Raw genomic sequence first — 23,595 nt, forward strand, 5'->3', positions numbered from 1 at the left:
CTCCAGCTTTGCAAATAAGCTGGAATTCAGAAGGAGGATTCTCAACAAAGAGAGGAAGGCTGTAGTCATAATGCCAGCCCAGAGGAAGGGATAAGATTGCTGTCACGAGTCTGGTTAAAATATGAGGCTTATGCTGATGATGTCAGTGCGGGCAAGAATTTTGTGCCACAGGTTCATTATCATCATATGTGGCCTCTCTCCAAGATCACATATGGAAAATATGATACTCCTCCAAAAATTAAAAAAGGAACCTTATCTTGAACTATGATATAATCCCACAGGTCATCGCCATCCAATGCATTCCTGTACCTCTATATTTAGGTTCCTTCATTATTCTGAGGAATGGGGATGGGAGCTACTGATTCCAAATCTGGGAAATATTCATGTAATGGCCAGTTGTCCCTATAGATTACTTGACCTTTAATATTCAGTCTCTCTGTCTCCATGTACTTTCCTTCCCTTTGTCTGCATATAACACAGATATGACAGATTTAGAAGTTGACACTGATTAGACACACAATTTGGAAGAAAAAAGATTAAACTGTGCAGTTGAATGTCGTCCAGAAGCAGGAAAAGGCATGCAGCCAAATTCTTCCAGCTCTTTGTTTTATCACATGATGTTGCTTGGATATCAGCTTATCAACAGACTGAATTTCCACCCCCACCACTGCAAGAAGAAAGCGACTTTGCAAAAAAAAGATGCTGAATATGAATGCCATCTTTTAAAAAGGGGGAGCTACAATACAAGGTAAGTTCCTTTTAAGCAAACCTGTCTGTCTGTTTCAGATATGTTATTTTGTAGATTTTTCCTCCTGAGTTCCCCAAGCATGTTGATCAAACTTTATCCAGTACAGAGCACTTGAATAGGTAAGATAGATTTTCTCAGCAACAGCTCAAGAAAAGCACACATGAATTGTTGCCACAAGAAATATCATCAGTCATTTTCTTATGTGATTTAAGGAGAGAAGAAATCTTTCCAGCTTTGAAGAATATTTATGCTCTGCTCTATAGATCTGGAAAATGGGAAGAGGGATACAGGGACGATTTGAGTACAGGATAGAGTATAGGCTTCTATCACAGAGAATATTAAGAGCACATCTTGGTTGGTATGGTTTCTGGAGTATTTGTGTTGAAGTATTAAATAAAATATTTACAGTTCAATTTATAAATTCATATCATAGGCACAGGCTACACTGAGATGTTGACAGACGTTTTCCTCCATTTCTCTTCTGGAAGATCTGAGTCTGAGCTCTGTGAACTCAGAACCAGAGTTTTTTCACATGTTAAGAAACTTCTTAAGTGCATGTGTACACGTGCATGAGCATACAATAGGGTAGAGGAGAGAGAGCAGGAAGTGGGATGGAAGGAGGGCGTTTGCTATTTGGGATCTCAGTTCCTCAGACCGCCTGATGAGATAGGCATTGCCGCAGAGGACAAGGTTGTGAGCAGAGGGGAAAATGTTCAGCGCTTCCATTCTGTGCCTTGGCAACCCTATTCCAATGTCTTCTTCCTTGGATGCTAATTTTTAAATTATTATATACACCTCAGGTTTGATAGTTTCTTTTATAGTACAATGCTGTAAAATTGCAAATCTAAATGTGCAAGAAATGGAGAAGGATGTAAGGGTGTACTATGTTGCCACTAGAAATCGTATTTCAAAGGATGTTTAATGAGCTTGGAATGTGAACAACACATAGAGTATGATCTCCCCTTTCTAAAATCGCACATAATGTACACAGAAAAAAATAATGAAAGGAAATCAATCAAATGTCAACAATAATTATGGACAGTGAGATTATGGGTGATCTTATTGTCTTCAATTTTACATTTTCTCTGAATTTTTCTTAATAACATATTTTGCTTTTTGAATCAGATAATATACATTATTTAAAATTATCGAGAAATAACTGCTGTGGCACAGTATAACTCTACAACCCACCTGTTTCAGACACAGAGGGAAGCAGAGAGAGACAAAGGACTCTGAATTATTCTTCCCATAAAAAAGGGGTGAGAACAGGGAAAAGTGCCGGCCTCAGTAGTCTGGTGAGGTCCAATTACTTGGAAACATGTCAGAAAATTTCTTATCCCTGGAAATAAATAACATTTAGCTATTTGTTTATGTATTTATTTGCTTACTTATTTACTTAGGTACGTTCCTAAAATTGGCTGAACAAAATGAAATTTTATGCTCTGCTTTGTTGTTCCTTGGAGCTGCAGGATAAACAATGGGAGAAAAACGGAAAAGACAACAAAAGCTTCAGAATGTTCCCCAGATTTCTTTCATTCGCGTCCCTCCCTCTGCCTCTGACACCTCGTTACTGAAGGTACAGCATATTATTCACAGATGAAGAGCCCTTGTCTGTCCCTCCTTCAAGGCTTGAAGACTTCTCATGTCTTTGTTTAGCCAGCATTAGGGAAAACAGTGTGCCCAATGTCAGCCCTCGGTGCTGCTGGCAGCGTGTGTGAGAATAAATGTGCTTGGACGACCTTCTCCTACACCTAGCCCGTTTCAGGAGCTCCAGTGGTCACCTCTTCTGGGTGACCCCCTGCCAGAGATGGGACAGTCACTGACTGACCACACTGTGGCTCCCTGCTAGAGAGCTATGTTAGCTCCGTCTAGTCAAAATTAGTTAAAGCCATTCTCATAAATACTCTTCGTAAAAATTTCAGTTCTCTTCCAGCCCCTCAGGAAGGAATGAGTAACAGGATAAGACTATTAGAAATGTTCCTGCTACTTCTTATTTAGGAAGGTGAAAGTTCTACTCAGGAAAAGAAGTAGCTTTTCGCTTCTTGTTAAATAAAACCAAAAATTTTAAGATTTTATTTTATGTAATGTAAACTCCCATTGCATTTTGGAGCTTTGCTCCTGAAACTGTCGTGTCATTTTTATATAATATTGTTCTCAAGCATTTGAAAAGGCTCAATTAAGAATCCATTTTTTCTTCAAATATATTATCTTTTAAAACATCTAATTCAGAACTTGTAAAGCTGAAATGATGTCTTGAATTGTGAAGTACTTGGAGCTGCTACTGGATATACTTTTGATACTGGGTTTAAGGTCTTGACCTCTAAAAAAACAACAAAAACAAAAACAAAAACAAAAAAACTCTGACTCACATATTTCAACTCCACACAAAATTTCTAACAGATAAAAGTCACTTTACTTTTATAAATAATTATCTAAGGTTTAATTTCTATTACCTTGGTTATCAACAAGTTCTTAAAATTCTGTCATTGTTTTTAATTTTTTCGCCTGAGGTGAACTTATTTTATCTCTAGCTTTCTAGAATGTTGCTGCCACTATCAGTTCCTCCATCTGCATAAAATAAGCACTCAACATATATTCTGTACATAATAGCAATGGAAGGCCAGCCCCTTCTTGTTCCTCCCTAACACTAGATGGCAGCCTTCTAAATGGTTTCCCTGCCAATGGTCTGTCTTCCTTAAAGCCCATCCTCCACAGCAGGGCCAGAGTGATCTTTCCAAAATGCAAATCTGGTCAACTTAAGGTGTGACATTTTGGGTTGGGTAGTTCTCTGTTGCAAAGACTGGAGGCTGTCTCGCTGTAGAATGTTCACCAGCATCTCTGGCCTCCACCCATTGGATACCAGGAGCATCCTTCCTCCCTCCCACCATTTGTGACAACCAAACATTTCTCCAGACATTGCCAAATGTCTCTTGGGGGTTAAAATCAGTCCTGTTGAGAATTACTGCGTTAAAGACCTCCAGTGGTTCCTCATGTAAGAGGTAATGTTTAAATTACTAGCGCAGCACAAAAGGTTTCCATGACCTTCCCCTGCTTAACTCTACAGCCTTTTGTATCTTGGATTTTATGTTCTGGTTGAAGTAAAGAAAAACTCTACTTCCCAATATATCCAGATATTTTGTTCCCTACATGAAAATTTGTCCCTTTTCCTCCCTCTAATTATCCTTCGTGTTCCTTCTAGTCCAGTGGTTCTCAAATGTTAGTGTTCATGCATCAGCATTACCCAGAGAGATTGTTAAAGCCCAGCGTGCTGGGCCTCACCCCAGAGTTTCTGCTTCTACAGGTCTGGGGTGGGGCCTGAGAACTTGCCTTCCTAACAAGTGCCCAGATGACGATGATGCCCTTTGAGAACCAGGATTCATTCCAGTCCCTTTAGGGACTTCCTCCTCAGCCTTAACCTTCAGATGGGTTGATCATGTCCTTTAGGAAGCTCCTTGACTGCTGCAGGCAGCGCTTGTTTTCCTTTTGTTTTCACAGCACGTTTTATTAAGGACGTTGAACCCTTTTCACATTACCCATCTATTTACCTACCTACCCCCTGCTTACTGACAAGTAACTCTCAGTGGAAAGTCCTTTCTTACCCGCCAGAGGCCTGGCGTACTTCAGGCCCTGTGTAGGTTCTCAGATCCTACCTTCCTCAGCAAGCACTGCAATAGATCAGTAAAAACCAAAAAAACCTTGGGTTTCTCTCAGCCCAATAGTTTGACCTACTTACCTACAATCTTTTGCTTACCCATTTTCACCTTCACACAGGCCAGCAGAAGATCGTTTAAGTAAACTAAGAGGGGAAACTACCCAATTGTTGTTTTCCAACAACGTATATATATGTTCTCCAAAAAAATGTATACAAGTGGACACTTGGGTCAATGTCGCTCAAGCAGCAGGACACTGTAATCAGAAGTGTCTGGACACTGACGGGAACCATTTTGAGCACCTCTTGTAATTGCAGAAGTCAAATGTGACTTGTATTCATCTTTTGCTATTGGTATATATTGGGTATTATAATTTTAATACAATTTTCCTCTATTAAAACGTGTATATATTTTTTGGCACCCTCAGTATATGTATATGTATATGTGTATATGGGTGTATGTATATTGAGAGAGAGAGAGAGAGAGAGAGAGAGAGAGAGAGAGAGAGAGAGGTGGGGGTGAGGGGAGAGAAGCATCTTATTTCCGAGGAAGTCAGCTCAGAATACATCACACTCCTAATTCTGTAGAACTCCATCAACTCATCCACATGGTCTGCTCTGCTCCCACAGGCCCTAACCCGAGGGCAGCAGCGCTACTTTTACAGCATCATGAGGATTTACGACTCCAGGCCCCAGTGGGAGGCCCTGCAAACCCGCTATGTTCACAGCCTCCAGCACCAGCAGCTGCTGGGTGAGTGTAGCGCCGGAACCGGGACCAAGGACCCCGGGAAGGCACTGCTGCACTGCAACCGGAAGTCAAGCTTTCTCATGAATAACTGAAGTAGAATGGCTACTGCAACATGCTATTTTATCAATGTAGTTGGCAGGCTCAGTTTACAAATGATTATCCCTGACAATAGGAAGCAAGATTTTATGGGTAAATTAAGAGGGTTTAAAGAAATCAGAGGATGGGTTGTTGTAAAGTGTCAACACCTCTGAGATTTATAGGAACTTGATCTAGTAGAAACAGCAGTGGCCTTAGGCAGATGGTCTGGGCTCAATGGCATCTGGATGTGCAAACTCAGAGGCTTGGCTTACTCACAACAGGGATAGTTACATGGTAGAGCATTTACCATATTCCTGATATTGTGCTCAGAGCTCTACAGGTTATGCCTCATTTTCTCCCAGCTTTATGGTTGTAGGAAACTGCAGCTCAGGCAGTGTATATAACTTGGTCAAGATCACACAGATAGTAAATGTCAGGAGCATCACAGACGAAGATCACGCATTTTCATTCCCATGCTCCACTGTCTCTCTTCTTCTCCAACCTCATGAGATTTTATGAAGCACAAATAAAGTAATGGTTCTGAAAGACCTTCACTGATCATAAGCAACAACCTACAGAAAGGTGTAATTGGTGTTGAACCCCTTTTCTTCTTGAAACGACTTCAGTCTTCAGTTCCCCTCTATTATATTCTTCTCCTAACTCCCACCAAGCTTTATTTATTGCTATTTTTTTTGTGAACCACTCACGTAGCATTAGCACATCTACCTGACCTTGTTCCTGTATCTGCACAAAAGGAAAACAAGGTTTTTGCAAGTTAAATCATAAGAAGAACAATTAACAGTAACTATGTTGTATTAGCATTTCCTATGTACTGTTCTAAGCACTTTGCATGCATTGTCTTATTTAAAACTCAAACACGTCTACATGGTAGGTGCCTCTGTAACCCACATTTTACAGAAGAGAAAATTGAGACATGGATAAGTTAAATAACTTGACCAGGGTCATGTAATGAGTAAATGGCCGAGCGAGGATTCATGGCAGAGCCATGATTTTCTGAAGTGTTGCAGAAGCATCATCCAGTAGCGTTTTTTGAGAGTAAAATTGCTTTGAAGCCAATGAACCCAGAAGAGGAATATTCAATGTTTAGTGCACTTAAAATCCATCTGTGTATGTTATTAAAATGCAGATTTCCAAGCCTAACTCTCTGAGTTTCTGATTCAAAAGGTCTTTGGAGTAGAGCCAGAAATCTGAATTTTTAAAAAGCATTATTAAATGTGGTCTCAGCGAGATGATTTTGTAGGTGGTCTGCAGACTGTACTTTACAAACACAGAGAGATTGAACGTATCTGTTTCTGGTTTGAAGAAGGTTTTGATAACGAAGATAAGCAATTCAGATGAAGATTCTTCATGGCTTATGTCCCTCTCCAAACGATCTATCATGATAACCAATGACTACGTATTTATTCATTTATTGAATGAGAAATGCAAAAGATGAAGAATAGACTTCCTGTCCTCAAAGACCATACAACCAGGACGTGCTAACCACAGTTGTTTCTATCCAGCCAACTAGAAGAAATTTTGTGATTGTGTGAATAATTTGCCATCTTGTTTGCTTTTTTATTTTTTTTGTAAAATTGTTGACCTTGATGTTTCTCTCATTTCTTTCTCCTAGGCTATCTTACTCAACAGGAGGCCTTGGCTTGTGCTGCTGTTCTTAGAGACTCAACCAAGAAAGCCTCAGCCAAGAAACCTCCTCAAAGAACCATCCCCCGGAGGGCTTCGGCCATGACAGGAACATGGCTGCCAGCCTGCTCTGTGTCTCTGGTTCCACCCAGGGCCCGAAGTGCAGTGCTCTGATCTCGCAGGAACCAAGACTTTACACGAGCTCTGAAACAGGCAGTTTGCTTATGTACCCCTGGCTTAGTGTATATTTGTTGAATGAGAATGAATAATAATAATAATAATAATAATAGTAATAATAATAGTAAAACTTCTAATACAATCTCCACAACTAGAAATAATCTTTGTCCCATGCACATAAATTTTAGCAGCAAGAACAAGTTGAGAGGTTTAAGAGCAACGGAGCTAAGAATAAAGAAACCCTTCACTCATATAGTCTATAGAGTAAAATGACGTTTGAAACTTTCAAAGTGAAAACTTCCTTTGAATTAGACCTTCCCAGAGAGGTCCCAAGAACAGTGAAAGGACACAAGTCATCAGAGGGTGCCAGGTCTCCTATCTCTGTGTAACCGACCATTCCCTGAAAGCCACCCCTACACCTATTGAAAACATGCAAACCAACACAGAGTTAACACTGAGCATGACAGGCTTCCAGAGCCATGCCAGCTGCAACTGAACCGTGCATTTCTATAACATTTCTCACTTTTCTTCTTCCCCATCAAGCAGCGGCAGTCAACTTGGCCCCAAATCTTCTGGTTCTCACCTGACTTAATCCCTTTGCGTTATCTTGATACTTGGACTTACCAACCTGCCACAGCTGGGTTCATTCTACATCGCTGTTATTGCCCTTGACACGCATAAAAGAAGTCACGTGCGCATTGTCCCCTGGCAGCTGAAGATACCCTCTCAGCAGAACAAGAAATGCCCCAAAGAATAATCTCAAGTCTAATCTATATGTGGCCTTGATGGTTTTAGGTAAACACACGAGATTATACGAATAAGCAAAAATGAGGTACCAGTGAGTCAAATCATCATATCATAGTTATAATATTATGTTATATTTAATAGTTATTTTCATCACTAGCGATTTTTTTTTGTGTGTTAAAAATTAGTCACCAGTCTTCACACAAAGTCAAAATAAAAAATGACTTTTCTTCACCTTCTTTCTAAATGTTCAGATGCCTCCCCTTCTTTAAATTAGCCAATGATTTTGTCATGCGCTTAAAAGGAGTTGCTTTAGATGCTTAACAAGGGGGATGCTAACAATGATCTGAAGATGCTGCAACATTACCAGAAGAAAAAAAGACAACCCAAAAACCTTATTGATGATTACTATCATCTCTCTGGAACCATTAACATAGAAAATATAAAAGTTATGAGATTCTGAAAACTCCCAATACTGGTTCTGAGATCCTATGTGACTTTTTATGGGGACAGAGCCCCAGAAAGCAGTTTCCAGGCTCTCGGCCTCACATAGTAAGGTGCTGACTCAGGTAGTAAATGGCCATCAACTGTGATTGGATGGCCATCAGCTGTGGCTAGTTGGCCGTCAGCTGTAACCAGTGAGCCACTGGCTACTAATATAACTGCTGTGGCTACGCTAGCAGCAAATGGGGGCTAGCAAAAAGATGGTGGCTGAGCCTGCAAGGGGAGCAATGAGGATTGAGACTTGTGTGGCTCCTGTTTCCTGTTTCTCCAACCCAGCCACCAGCGAGAATATAGTGGTATGACTCCCCTACTTATGGCTCCGTGGGTGTTCCTTTTTGGCCTCACCATATCCTGCGTTCTTATGTGGGGAGCGGGAGCAGAGACCCTGCCGGACAACCTGAACGACAAATGGCGCAGCGAGCAGGGTCCCCTGCACGACACTTTTCTTTGGGAGAAACAAGGGACATAGTTGACCCACTTCAAGTCTGACCTGATGACGTTGGGAAACCAATGCTGACCTCACTGAGTCCATTCACTTAGTCACAAACAAGCTTCTTGACCTCTGCATATCCTGGCCCTGACTCATCCTCTAAATGGCTTTACAATTTTAAGATAAGAATCATTACGTAGGCTTAAAAGAAGAACAAAAAGTCAAATGGCACTGGCGTGAGCTACGGGGTAGCCCTCCTAAGGAACAGAGGTGTGTGACAGACCTAATTTGGCCCCTACTAACCTCCCCATTGTTTCCACCATGGGGATTTTATCCCTTTAATCGTCTTGTGTGCACTTTCATCTTAGACTTTATTTTTTTGATGGGCACAGATATTTTCTGCGTAAACCTTAGCTAGTGATGCAGGACATCAAGAAGGCCACTTGTGACTCTGAGCTGCATCCCTCCATTACAAATCTCAGAAATACCTTTTTTTCTGATAGAGGATTTATAAGCTAATTGGCAGGTGCGTTGTCATAGCCCATAAGGAGGACAAATAGATCTAAGTTGGTGCAGAAATTCCCACGTGTTGGCTCTCCCTTCAGAAAAGACAACGTCTTTCCTCTTGAACCCCATGCCCAAAGCTTATGAAGAAAATGATTGGTTATGGTGCCAGAAGAAAGGTGCTCAAGGGCGAGGACACTGAAAAAGATGATCAAAGGGGAACCTCGGACAACATATAATTTTGGGGAAAGTCTGCTACTTTGACCTATTGGAGACTATATGTTGCTTGCTCTCACAATGTCAATAGATACCATCAGAAGTTAAAGTTCTTGAGATCAGTGACCAATTCACCTGAAATTACTAGAACCTAGAACAGCCCTTGGTCTGTGGTAGGCAATCAATAAAACTTCTTGAATAATAATGAAATGTCCAAAGACTTTGCAAATCACACTGGCCTCTGACTCTGTGATATTATTCCAGGGTCCCAGGAAGCCACAACTACTAAAGAGGAGTAGCAGTAATTTAGCAAGGACGGGACAGGAGCAGTCCAATTCAGGAGCAGGCAATAAGGGTACATTGTCTATAAAGAATTTTGAAACAATAATAAAGATTACTAAAAGTTGGTTTGCTCTTTATTATCACCATGTGCCAGCAATAATCCTAAATAATATCAGTTATAAAATACTCCTCTCCCTAAAATCTTTTGTTGATCTAAGTTCTAAACAAGTGCTGAGGTTACCGCTGAGTTTTAAGCGTCTATATATTGCTTTTCCTTTAATAATCAATTGATTCTGCATGGAAAGTAATTCAGAGCACTCCAGAGTATCCGCTCACATATCTCCAACCACTGGTACTACCTATTCTTACATCTAAACAATAGATTTGAAATGAATAGTGATCACACTATAATTGTAAAAACAAGAAATAGAACTTGAATTATTGCAATTCTGTATTCTATGTGGTCACTGATCGGTTTTCTTTTTTAAACAATTCTATTGAGGTACAATTTATGTGCAATAAATGCACTTAATTCAAGTTCAATGCGTCATGACAAGTGCATACAGTCACACAACCACCACCACAATCATGATATGGAGGGTTTCCATTACCCCATAAGTTTCCTTGGGTACCTGCCCCCAACTCTGGCCAATGGCAATCACGGATCTGCTATCTATCACCATAGTTGTGCCTTTTCCAGAATGTTACATAATTGGAATCACAGCATATAGGCTTTTGTGCCTGGCTTCTCTCACCTAGAATGATGCTACTGTGGTGCATCACGTTGCATATACCAGTATATATATAGCTTGTTCCTTTTCATTGCCAAGTAGCATTTTATTGTATGGAACTACCACAATTTGCTTATCCACTCATGAGTTGATGAACATTTGGATTGTCTAACTTTGAACTATTACTGATAAAGCTGCTACAAATATTTTAATGGAAGACTTTGTCTAAATCTAAGTTTTCACTTCTCTTGGATAGATACCTAGGAGTACGATTACTCACTCACATGGTAGATTAGGGTTTAACTTTATAAGAAACTGCCCTAGTGTTTTCCAAAGTGGCCACACCATTTTGCATTCCCACTAGCAATGTACATGAGTTCTAGTTGTTCTACATTCTTATAATATCAGACATTTCATTTTTTGTAATCCAGTGACTATGGCTGCTGATCGGAAGAAAACTTAGACGGGTGGAAGATATTGTCACTACGAATTATGGTCACCGTCTTACTTGGAATCATGACAAATTTCAGGGAAGGAGGCCGTGATAGACATGAGGGTGGTGATGGCAGTAATCTTGGAGACTTAATAGAAGAATTTTCAAAGTTTAGTAATCAATCCTGATCAGACAACTCTCTAGCTTATTTTTTGGGGATGATGGTGTTTGAAGAGATGAAGAAGAAGGAAAAGAAGAAACCTCTGCAGGAAGAACCACCATGGACAAAACTGTGATGTGAGTTTTGTGTGTCCTCAGTAAATTTTCACTTTTCCTTGTTTACATTGTTCTTCATATTCAGCAACCAACAGCCCACCTCCACCCTCGAAATCTTTATCTACTGTATTAGTTACTATTACTACCTAAAAGTTACTACAAAACTTAGTGACTTGTGACAACAGATTTACTGTCTTGCCATTTCTGAGCATGGAATCTGAGCATGGCTTAGCTGTAGCTTCTGGCTCAGGGTGTCTCACAGACTACAGTCAAGGTGTCAGCTTGGTTATGGTGGTCTCATCTGACAATTCAACTGGGGAAGGACCCATTTCCAAGCCCATTCATGTGCTTGTTGGCAAAATTTAGTTCCTTGGGGACTGTTGGACTCAGTGTTTCAGTTCCTTATTGGCTGTTGTCTAGAGGCCACCCTCAGTTCCCTGCCACATAGTCCTCTCACTAGGGAAGCTCACAAGTGGAGACTTGCTTCATCAGAGTTAGAAAACGAGTGAGTGAGTGGGAGAGAGAGAGAGAGGTGAAAGTCACAGTCTTTTATAACCTAATTTTGGAAGTGACATCCATCACCGTTGATATGTTCTGCTATTTAGAAATGAGTCACTAGGTCCAACACACACACAGAACTAGTGGATTTCACAAAGCAATGAATAGCAGAAGGTGAGGATCACTGGGAGACGTTTCAGAAGCTGTCCACTAAAGCCAGGACTAGGGTGACGTGAGTGAGCTACCCCGAGTGCAAAATGGAATCCCTCATTATTCCATGACTCTGAGAGTGAATCTCATATAGTCTCTCCCTAGACACCTCATTGCTGCACTTGAGTCTTGACCGTGCTGCCTGCCACAAGCACCCAATCCCCTACACTGACTTCTGATCACCCAGTTAGGGCTCCCTGCCTAGACACCCAGTCTGAACCTGTCTTCTCAGACACCTGTCTCATGCTGCACACTTTCTTCTTGCCATGACCTTCCCTTGAAATGTAGCTGTTTTGTGTTCCAATCCCCTAGCAGCTGTTGGGGAAAAATGATTTCAGGCAAACCTAAGACATGTAATAATTAATGTTAGTTCATATGTGGTCTATACATGTAGAGCAATATTTATCAAAATACAATCCATTACCAGATTCACTGAGGATGCTTGAGGAAAATGCAAATCCTTGGGTCCCCTCTTAGATCCAGTGAATCAGAATCTGAGATAGCATCTCAGATAATACTTACATTTACTAAAGTGGGACAACCCTTTGCATTTAAGGAGTGATTTCGGTAGTTATAATGTTTTAACCCTAATCAAATGAATTTCTGTTTGGAAAATTTGGCAAAAGTTGAGGAGCAAAGACTGTGTGTTGGGAGAGGCTTTGGAGGTAGAAGCAATATCTCTTTAATAATGTTCAATAACCCATGTAAATACATTGCTTATTATTCTCACTCAAAGCCTGGTCAATCCAATGGTATGTTAAATTAGTACCTCAATCTACTAAAATGATTTTTCTTAGACTTTGTATTACTAAATATGCATTCCAACTTCACCAAAATAAATCTTGACTTGGTTTTCTCTCCCATTTCCTATTTTGTGACAAAAGCGATGGGAACATAGCCAAGAGTTCCTGCACCCTTTCAATTAGACTGAGTTACTAATTGCATCAGTGCTTATAGAGGAAACCATTACATTGGCCTCATTGACTCTGTTTCCATCCCCCCCTTATAGTTCGTTGCCTGAAATATAATCAATTCCTATGTTGGAAATCAATCCCCTATCTGCCTCCAGAGTATTTCCCCTCATTTTCTTCCACATTAGGGCTATCATACCACGCCAGTTACACAATGGGTTCAGTCAGGTCAGAGGCAGAGGAAATCCCTATAGCTATTACAAATCTCAGCATAGGTGTAGGGTCAGAGGCAATTACCCAATTGTAACCGAGCCAAACATTCAAGACGGTGCATGGTATGAGTTCCCAGCATCCCCCTAGCTCACAGAGCATGGTAGACCTGAAGGGAAATGAATACCTGATCATAAACAGAGAGTTCTAGAGAAAGAAATGTCCTACTGTAGAAATAATGTAATGAGTCCAGAAGGATGATGAAAATGACATGACAAAGTATCATAGAAAGTCAGTGATGTTTCAGAAGCCCCGCTTTGCATAAGAAAAAGAATCACATCATTGTAAATATACTACTTATTTAAATGCAACATGTATTATAGTGTGTGTTGTATTGTATATTTATGTAAATGAGAAAAGATCAAAAAGTAAAGTCCCGTGGGTCAGGGGCTCTGTTTGAAGCACATCTAAGATTGGGTGGAGAGGGAGGGTAGGGTTGGGCAGGAGGGGTAGGCCGCTGGTGGGCCAGGTGGTGTGTAAAAGGCAGGGAGTAGGTGTAAACGTGGCTACCTTTCCAAAAGAATGGTCAGAGAGCTGAAAAAGGTGAAGGGTATGCCAAATGTGTTGTGACCAGGATGACGGAAATGTCAGTCAAGAAATGCATGAAACCAGTCAAGGAGTAATTAAGATAAAAAGAATAAACATATGTGTAATATATGTAAGTTAAATGACCTTTAATTTTGGGAAGAGAAACTCAGATGTTAAGGTTTAAGCTATTAGGTTCTTTTCTACAAAAACAGAGAAAGGTATTCTGATTCTGCTCCCAGGTCTAATATGCGGGTGTTTTCCTTACACCAAGCGGTTCTCGGACACCAGCTGGACATCTAACAAATTTACCTCAGTTCTGAGGTCATCTACTTAGCATCAGATCCCACAGTTATGGCGGCAGTCCCAGGAAACTGCCCTCACTTCAATGCCAATCACAAGCTCAGGTTGTTGTTACCTGTGCTTCTGACTGACTGGCCATAAATCAGAGGTTCCCACCACCCACTTTCTGGGTTCAATTAATTTGCTACAGCAGGTAGTTCAAACAACTCAGCAAACTTACTAGATTACTGGTTTATTATAAAAGGATAGAATCAAGGAACAGCCAGGTGGAAGCAAGGCATAGGGCAAGGTATATGAACAGGGGCTCGAAGCTTCCGTGTCCTCTTCAGAAGTGATGCTGTGCCTGCATCTGCATGTGTTCGCCAACTTGGAAGCTCTCAGAACCCTGCTTTTTGGGTTTTTAGGGAGGCCTCATTAAGTAGGCATCGTTGATTAATTCATTGGCCATTGGTGATTGGACTCCATCTCCATCCCCTCTCCCCTCCTCCAGGGAGGTGGGGCAAGGGTGGTTGGGTCCACTGCCTCCTTACTTGCTTTCTTAACATTACCAAAGACAGCTTTATGGCTCTTATCACAGGAAGTTCCAAGGATTTGGGGAGCTCTGTGCCAGAAACAGGACTGAGACCAAACATATTTCTTATTATGCATCACAATATCACAGGCCAACTCACAAAAAGAGTCACTTCACTTTAGAATTCAGCATAATCCTTAAGGTAACCTATATAATTGAAGCCATTCTCACAGAGGTCAAGAGAAGAGGGCAACTGACAAGAGGAAGGGCTAATGCCTACAAGAGGAAGATGACTAAGATATGGCCATTGTGGTTGCCAGTTACAAGCGAGCCTGTTGGTGACGTTAGCAAAGCAGTGTCATTCAGGCGGGATGGCAGCAGTGGGACTATAAGGGGTGAAAGGCTGTTATAGGAGAACAGGATGTCACAGAATGGATCCAGAATTTCATGCAATGCCAAAAATCCTTGGTCAGCATCCATTCATGTTTCTGTGTTTTGTTTTGTTTTCATTCTATTCAACCTTCCTGGAAATTCTTATTTGAACCCCATTTTCTCCATTCTTTTGTGTAGAGTATTTCCCTTCCGCCACAATGAAAGGCATTTTCAAAAGCTGATACCAGCTGAATGTGTTAATGGAGTCTCATGATGGAATTCTACCGGGCAGAGCATATTGTTATTGCAATATATTTTATTACTCTATTAGTACACGTTATAAAATATATACTTATGAACAATTACAACCACAATTTGATATATCCAAAGCCATTGATGTAGGAATTTGGAGCAAGAGTCATTTTTAGTAAAGAAATTGAGATGAGTAAAGGTGAAATTCAAGATTCTGTAGCATGTGTGAAATGAAATGATCCATTTTAAAGACTGGATATAACTATGCTTCTGCAGATACGCTTCCATTTAGGACAAACCATTCCATTTATAACTGTTAAGAATACATTAAAGCTAGAGAATTAAAGTTAGATAAAAATCTCTTAACAAAATGTCAACTGTTTCATCCACAAAGAACAGTGGAAAGCTTTTTTTTTTTTTTTTCAAGGAAGGCCTATTCTTTTTGACTAATGGTTGAAAATCCATGCTAATTTCAGTAAATGTAAGGGATAATTATAGTCAGTGCTTTAAAATGAAAAAATGAATGATTTAAGATGCAGACAGTCTAAAAAAAATCTAGTTCCTGTACAAATTATTAAAGCCAACGAAGTTCTGGGGGATGGGAGGAGGATAACAAAATCTTGGGCAGAACAAAGATACAGGGAAATTTTTCTATGGCAAGAGAGATAAATCAATTAAAGCAGGAACCATGCTGTTTATTTTGATAAATCATAAAAATGGAATTCTTCTAAACAACATATTCAATTGGAAAAAAAGGAGGGGAGAAATCAATCAATCCGGGTTTTTATTGTCTGCCTTTACTTTTGGACACCAGAAGACAGTGCCACATATTCACAGCTGGGTCTGTATCAGCAAACAGACGCTTGGGCAGGGAGCAGTGGGCCCAGCACTGTGTATGAATATGAACATGCCCACGGCAGTTCCAAAGGACAAAACAGCACCAAAGAGGAGGGAGCATGGAAATTAGAGCTTTGCTCAGAGTGACGTTATAGTTTTTCTCAACGACAGCGAAAGGGTTCAGTTCCCTCAAGCCAGTTTCATATTGTTTCTTGTAGCTCATTCACCAGACATTTCCTGGGTGCTGGTGAGGAAGCGGGTCCAGTGGAAGGCACTGAAGATTTTGTATGGAGTGAAATGTCTTTGCTTAGGCTGTCGTTGCCATTCCACTTATGTCCGTGTGGCCCCAACTGCCTGACCACAAGGTGACCCTTTCCACAGGGGCTGGGGAATCGTGGCTGGAGATTGCAGGTCCCACTATTCTGTGAGTTCTAAGTGAGGTCCTACTCCGGAGCCCCTCTACCCGTGTGGGACTCAGTCAAGTGGGGAACAAAATGAGGAGTCCTACCAAGCGCAGAGGGGCCCACCTACAAATCCTTCTGCTGACACAGGTTATTGTGGCTGCAGAGACATGACTTTTTTTTTTAATCAGAACTAAGTATGACATGATCTTGTAAACATAACTTAATCAGAAGTATAAGTCCTACCTTTTTCTGCCATGTTTGTTTTTAGTTAAGGTACTCAGTGCAATAGTTGAGAGCACAGTTAAGGAGTCTGATCATCTGGGTTGAATTCTAGATACATCACTTAACAGCTGTGTGACTGCATGTACAGGACTCCAGCCAGCTCTGCGCCTCCGTTTCCTCATCTACAAACTGAGGATAATAATGGTTCTTACTATGTAGAGCTTTGGGAGGATTTACACACAATGCCTCACATTATATGCATATGTTAATGTTAGCTAACTAACTTGGTTTTAAAAAGAGAATAATTGTGGTAACGAGAACTAACACTCAGTATTTTTAGTGTCTTAACATTTACTCATCACCTTTATATGTATCACACTTAATCAAAGGTAAGTTTGATCAAATGAGTTTGTTGAAGATCATTTTCCAGAAAAATTTTGCAATGACTGTCAGTAGGTAAAGTGTCATCATCTCCTCCTTCCAATTCTTTTGTATTTTGGAAAGTACATGACAAAAGAAGAGCAAGTGATTGGATAAGGGGTAGGGACAGCTCCAAACTGAAAACAACCCAAATGTCCATCAATAATGAAATGGATAAGTAATTAGGGTTTATTCGCACAGTAGGATATTACACAGCAATGAAAATGAACAAAGCATAGCACACGACACCAGAGATGAATTGTAAAAATAGAACGCCGAGTGAAAGAAATCAGTGAAAAATATATGAGGTATGGCAATTAAGTTCACAAACTCATCCTAGAAAATATGCTCCTTACCTCATTGCTGAATATCATTATGGTCACCTTCCAAGTACTCCCCTTGGGAAGCTATGCACTGATGCCAGTGCCTAGTCCACCTTTCAAAGCAATTTTGGAACTCTTTTTCTGGAACGGTCATCAGAGCTGTTGCTGTATTACCCTTGATGTCCTTAATTTCATCCAAATATCTTCCTTTCAATATTTCCTTTATCTTTGGGTGAAGAAAGAAGCCACTGGGGGGCCAGATCAGGTGAGTAGGGAGGTTATTCCAATACAGTTATTTGTTCACTCGCTAAAAACTCCCTCACAGACAGTGCTGTGTGAGCTGGTGCATTGTCGTGATGCAAGAACCATGAATTGTTGACAAAAAGTTCAGGTCGTCTAACTTTTTCATGCAGCCTTTTCAGCACTTCCAAATAGTAAACCTGGTTAACTGTTTTTCCAGTTGGTACAAATTCATAATGAATAATCTCTCTGATATCAAAAAAGGTTAGCAACATTGTTTTGACTCTTGATTTGGACTGACAGAACTTTTTTTCATTGTGGAGAATTGGCTGACTTCCATTGTGCACTTTGATGCTTTGTTTCAGGGTCGTATTGGTAGGCCCATGTTTTATCACCAGTGATGAAACATGGCCCAAAACATGGTCTTGCCTCTCCAAAAGGCAAAAGGTCTTGCTGAACTGCGACTTTCGTTTGCTTTTGTTCATCGGTAAGCAATTTCGGGACCATTTTTGCACACACCTTTCTCATGCCAAGATTTTCAGTTAAGATTTCCCTAACTGTTCCTCTATTGATGTTTACTTGGTCTGCTCTGCTTCTCACAGTCAGCTGATGATTTTGACGCACTTTGATAAATTTTTGCAATGTTTTAATCAGTTCTGCTTGTTACTGTTTTCCCTGACCTCTCTTCCTCAGTGATACGTTCTCTCCCCTCAGAAAAACATTTAATCCAGTTGTACACTGCCGTTTTCTTCATTGCATTATCTTCATAAACTTGGACTAACATGTCCCTGATTTCACTTCCACTTTTGCCAAGTTTAACGAGAAACTTAATGTTTGTTTATTGCTCTAATTCAAGCTCGCACATTCTCACGACGGCACACAAAAACATGCAACAATAGTGAACGCCACTCAGCAAGACACCGCCACACATCGACACAAACACAGCTGTGAGGCACTGATATACCAAGGTTATGAAACCTTCCCAAGCTGTTTGTACAGTGCTGCCAATGTAAGCACACGGTGGCAAGTTCGCAAACTTAATTGTCAGACATCATGTATGATACAATTCTATTTATCGAAAATTTAAAAAGTCAATATTTAGGGATGCATAGTGACCACCATAAAAGTAAAGGTCATGACTACCATGGGATGGTGGAGCTGTTGATGAGAAGGGACATATGGGTGTGTAGGGGATGTTTCTGGAATTTAGTCAATATCTTACTTCTTTGTGTGGTGGTTACTTAAGTGGTTGCTCATAACAATTTGTAATACTACATGATTATGTTTTGGTCATTTTTTCCTCTATGTATTATAGTTTATAAAAAGAGTGAAATAATCCTAGATATAAATTTAGAATGTTTTCATCAATGGAAGTAAAAAATTTTATGAGGAAAGATATTAGGAACCTAAGCTAGATGTGAGTGGAGTAAATCGCTTTGTTACGTTCATATGCCCCAACCTTCACACTTTTTCCTGTACATATCCCTCCAACTCCTTTGTTTTGTACAGAAAATCAATTCCAACTCTTCCCCATCATAAAAGGTTGAAAGATAATTATAAATAAAAGTGGGTCACTGCGGTGCACTAAGGATATTCGCACAGTATGCATATGGAAACTAACTATTAGATGTAAAGAATAAAACCTGGAGAATCAAGATGCTGAAACATACGCATACTCTTGGGAGGTGCTATTTTTGAAAAGAAAATTGACAAACATATTTCCTAATTTCTATAATCTGCTCCTTTTCTATTTCAGACTCTAAATTTCCTCAGCTCAGCTTTTTTCAGAGATAGTAAAAAGTCCTGGATAATAATGGTTCAGTACAAGTGCATCTCCAGGTTCCAGATAATGGCTCATAGCTACAGCATTCTGCTGATCTATTTGTAACACTTTGAACAAGAAAAGCTTTTTCTGGCCTAAACCTAGTGATCTTGAAAATACCTTCACTATAATGTTAGCCTGCTTCAGAGAAATCTCTTAAATGTGTACATATAAAAGAAAGAAGTTAAAAAAAAATCTAGTAAAATAAGAGAAGAAAAATTGTCTTTCTTAAGACAGCAGTCTGTAAGGCCGTTGTTTACTTGATGCTGTCTGCCCTAGGAATCAGAATGTCATATAGCTTCCATCTAGTTCAGATTTCTCTCTGCACAACCCTTGGAGTTATTGACCTAGGGACTTGGTGACTATAACACATGAATTGAGAATGACTGACCCAAGTAAAACTGCTCTTGAACAGCTTTGCTTTAGTGGGAACTTTCTCAGAGCCAAAGAAGAAACAGCTCAGTGAAGTCCTTTTATTTTTTATGAGGATGTTGTTGGAGAAGTTGCTCACCACATCACAGAGGAAACGTAAATTGCAGTACCAAGACCAACTGGATTCCCCTAAATAATTGATGTTTCTCCTTAGACACTGTGACTCAAGTAACTGCCTCATTCCTTGCATTGGTCATAAGGAATCTCAGTGCAAAATTTGAAGTCTACAGTTAATACAGGCAGATATTGATTTCATTTTATATCTCATACCCATATCTTGAAGTTCCCCTGACTTCTGTATTTGCCCATTTGGGTCTTGTAACTTATGCTTTCCAGAATGTAACAGAGTGTAAGTAATTATCCCCAAAACTGATGCATCTTAATTAATTGGGTCTGTAGTTGTCGCTCAGATTCTTTCCCATGCAACAGACTTTAACATCTGCATAGCAGACTCCACCTGGATTTTCTGCAAGCATGTTAAGTGCATGTCAAAAACCTATCACATTCCCAAAACCTTGTCCTCTGTATTCCCTACTCTGTCTTGACAAGTGCCACCCTGCACTTCATTACCCAAGCCAGAATCCTGAACGTCATACCGAATTCTTCCTTCCCCCTACACAATTCTCTTCCAATAAATCAACAGTTCTTATCACCTCAACTCCTAAAAATCTCTTGAGGACATTTCTTTCTTTCCCTTCCCAACAAGGGTAACTAATTTCAAGTCCTCCTTCCCCCTTACATAAGCATATGGTAATCTTCACTGGCTTCCCTGCTGTAGTTCTGGTCCCCGCTCATGGTGGCACACACTCTGGTAGGGGGGATTTATCACTCAGATCTGACAATGTCACTGGCTTAATTTTTTCTCAATGGCTCCCTATTACCTACAAGATAAAACACAAATTTTTAGAATGACCTATAAATGAACTTTTATAGTCTAACTTCTAAGCTTTCACCTCTCTCCTTCTTGATTGCTGGTAGAGCCAAACATGCCAAACACTCTCAATTCCCATTTTTATGCACCTACTTCTCCCTCCCTGTGGCATCCAGCACGATGTGGGTTGTGGGGAGGGAGAAGGGCGACACAGAGTTAAGAAAAGACAGTAGCTAGTAATAGAGTATAAGCACCGGTCAAGGGGAACAGTCTCAGGGACTGAACCCCGAATCGGACCAACGTGTAGTTTTTATTGGTAAACTTCTAAAGAGGTAATGATTGTTAATCTCAAGATCTGTGTGGTAGTAGCCGGCTGGCTGTCTCTCCGAAAGCTCCCATTGTGCTCCAGCCTGAACTTTGCCTTCACACACATGCACATCTCCAAGGAATCCATTGAAGGGGAGGGACCGATATCTCTCCATCGGGCCTCAGTTTGCCGAGGCACTCCCTTGTGAAATCCTGGGAAGAGCGCGGGGGAACAAACGGCTTGGCAGCTGTAAGGCAACACCTCCCCTTAAATTCCCTTCCCTCGTTGGTGAACCAAGGATTCTTCTATTCATCCCCAGGCCCCAGCACAAGCCTTGCCTTGGAGTCTTCCATGACTACCAGGCAAACTTTGGTAGTCTTTCCCTTGTATTCCTACAGAATTTTACCGATATATTTATTACAAAAATGACCATGGTGTTATGAAATTACTTCCTTGTATATCTCCTTCTTGGACTAACCGCCCTATATTTCAGGCATGCCATCTCACGTCCCTTGTATCCCAGAGCTCAGCACAGAACACACTCAGTTAAATCAACTGCTTAGTGAAGTGTTCTTGATGAGGTAACATGCAAGGTTCAAAGGACAGTACTTTTCAAGCAACAGACTAGAGCAGGCTCATCAAACTATGGCTATAGGTCAAATCTGGCCCACAGCATGTTTTATAAAATAACATTGTTCTAGGAAACAACCACACTCATTTGCTTACATGTTGTTTAGGCTGTATTCATGCTCTAACATCAGAGTGGAATAGATTTGGCAAAGATTATATGGCCCACAAAGGCTGAAATATTTACAATCTGTCCCTTTACGGAAAATGTTTGCCGACCCAATCTAGACATACACTTATGAGCCAGAGTCATGGATTTTAGAGTGCATCCTGCTATAGTACAATGTTAATCACATCCAATACACAGATTCACTTTCTGTGCTTTCCTTTGCTATTTGTTTGCTTCCCTCAAAACCAACACACTCCACTTCTGCAATGTGAACTCAAATTAGCCCTCAAACTCTGCATAACCTACTCAAGCTTACTTATTTTGTATCTTCTGCTTATTTAACTGTGATATTGAACTATGAGTGCAGAGACTAATTTTCCCTCAGTTTACAGTCTTCCTTTCTTTCTTTCAGTAACATACTCCCTGAGTTTTGGCTGGCACAGGTCTGCCCACCTAGAGACTATTGCCCAGCCTCTCTTGCAGCTAGGTATGGCCACTGCACCATGTTCTGGCAAATGGAATGTGAACAGAGTAATGTGCAGTTCAGTGTCTCTGCTCTTAAAAGAAAACTTCCTCTTTCTTTCCTCCATTGGACTGGAACATGGTTATAAAGTGACGAGCCAGCTTTAATCATACAGACAAGGAAAATCCTGTGGAAGCAATAAGATAGAAGGGACGTGGACCCCTGTATTTCACACAGCTTCTCTCTTATTTTTCCTTTAATAGTCAGCTCAGATTTCCTCTCTCAGAATCTGACATCAGCCCATCTCTGTTCACTTTCAACTACTTTATCTAAACTCTAAGTTCTCCAAAACTTCAACTTTTCTTAAAACCCTATCTGTCCACTCCCTCCCCTCCTTCTTTCCATTTTTTTTATTCTTTCTTCTTTGCCACCAAAGGGGGAAAAAAGAAAAAAGGAAAAAAAAACAGGAAGAAAATCTCTAGCCCTTCTGATGCATTCTTTGTTTTCTCTTTTCTGCTTTTCTTTCCTTATTTCCCCAACAAGTTGCTGAGCTGGTGAGGACACAGTTCTTAGAGAATGGAAGAAGGGGAGAAGCAGAGTGAAAAAAAAATTATATTTGTTGGTAAAATAGAGAAAGCAATAAATATTCACAGCTATTAATTTGGGGCAGCTTCATAATGGTAAAAGTTGAGAATTTTGAATATGATGAATGTAATAAAAGTGCTATTAAATCACTGCAAAGGCCACTGAGCCTTGAGCCAGTGATGTGTTAGGGAAAGTATTCGGAACATAGGGAACAGATTGAACTGGATGGTTTTGGTTGGAATCCAGGAGACCAGTTAGGAGGTGAGAAAGGTCCAGACTGCGGCGATGCAGTGCAAATAGAAAACAAGGGAGTATATCTACCAGACATTTAAAGGAAGAAAAGACAGTTTTAATGGCAGATTAGATATAAAATCCCCATCATTGTCTTCCTTTCTAACAAGAACGTTTTCTTCAATGTTTGGTCTGCTGCAGTACCAAAGGACTGTAGAGGGTGTAAGCAATTTAAAGGAGGGAACAGAAATAAATGAATATATTTCTAGAGCACAGCACAGTAAAATATATGCAAATGAAATCACAAATATGCAAATAAGTGAACCTGGATCAAATGCCACACCTGACATTAAATGGTTAGCACACTCTCCAAAGGGCATATCAGGGACATGCTCATGAATCTAATTCTGTTCTAGCACAAATAGTTGCAGGTTTGGGGCACCTCAATGAACAAGTTAAGTGTGGCCACCTTTTAGTTTCTCTGCACACTCCCCTTCGAGTTCTGCATGGCATCCAGCCCTCAATGATTATTGAATAGATAATGAAATAAAAGCCTCTCCTCATCCGACCAGTATCATGCAAATCATCCCCAACCTTATGTCTCTCAGGAAGTTTTCTCCGTGATCCTCAGTGGAGTTGAGATCAGAATCCTCACAATTAAAACAACTGCTTCTGGAAACTGAGTG

The 23,595-nt window shown here is 40.4% G+C and overlaps 1 protein-coding gene across 2 annotated transcripts; it reads left to right on the forward strand.

The window, feature by feature from the left end:
• Positions 1-484: 484 nt before the first annotated feature.
• FAM216B (family with sequence similarity 216 member B) lies at positions 485-8,028 on the forward strand. 2 transcript variants are annotated; one of them, XM_019749786.3, is made up of 4 exons: positions 500-748; positions 2,212-2,324; positions 5,028-5,148; positions 6,857-8,028. In XM_019749786.3, exons 2-4 carry the CDS (start codon positions 2,226-2,228, stop codon positions 7,039-7,041), a joined length of 405 nt encoding a protein of 134 aa, XP_019605345.3. In that variant the 5' UTR covers positions 500-748; positions 2,212-2,225; the 3' UTR covers positions 7,042-8,028. The 2 variants fall into 2 exon arrangements, with proteins under 2 accessions (XP_019605347.3, XP_019605345.3); XM_019749788.3 differs by lacking the exon at positions 2,212-2,324 and having other exon boundaries at positions 485-748.
• The last annotated feature ends 15,567 nt before the right edge of the window (positions 8,029-23,595 follow it).

Source organism: Rhinolophus sinicus, chromosome 16 (assembly GCF_057876585.1).
Source record: "Rhinolophus sinicus isolate RSI-liver-muscle chromosome 16, RSI-T2T, whole genome shotgun sequence".
NCBI classification, from domain to species: domain Eukaryota; kingdom Metazoa; phylum Chordata; class Mammalia; order Chiroptera; family Rhinolophidae; genus Rhinolophus; species Rhinolophus sinicus.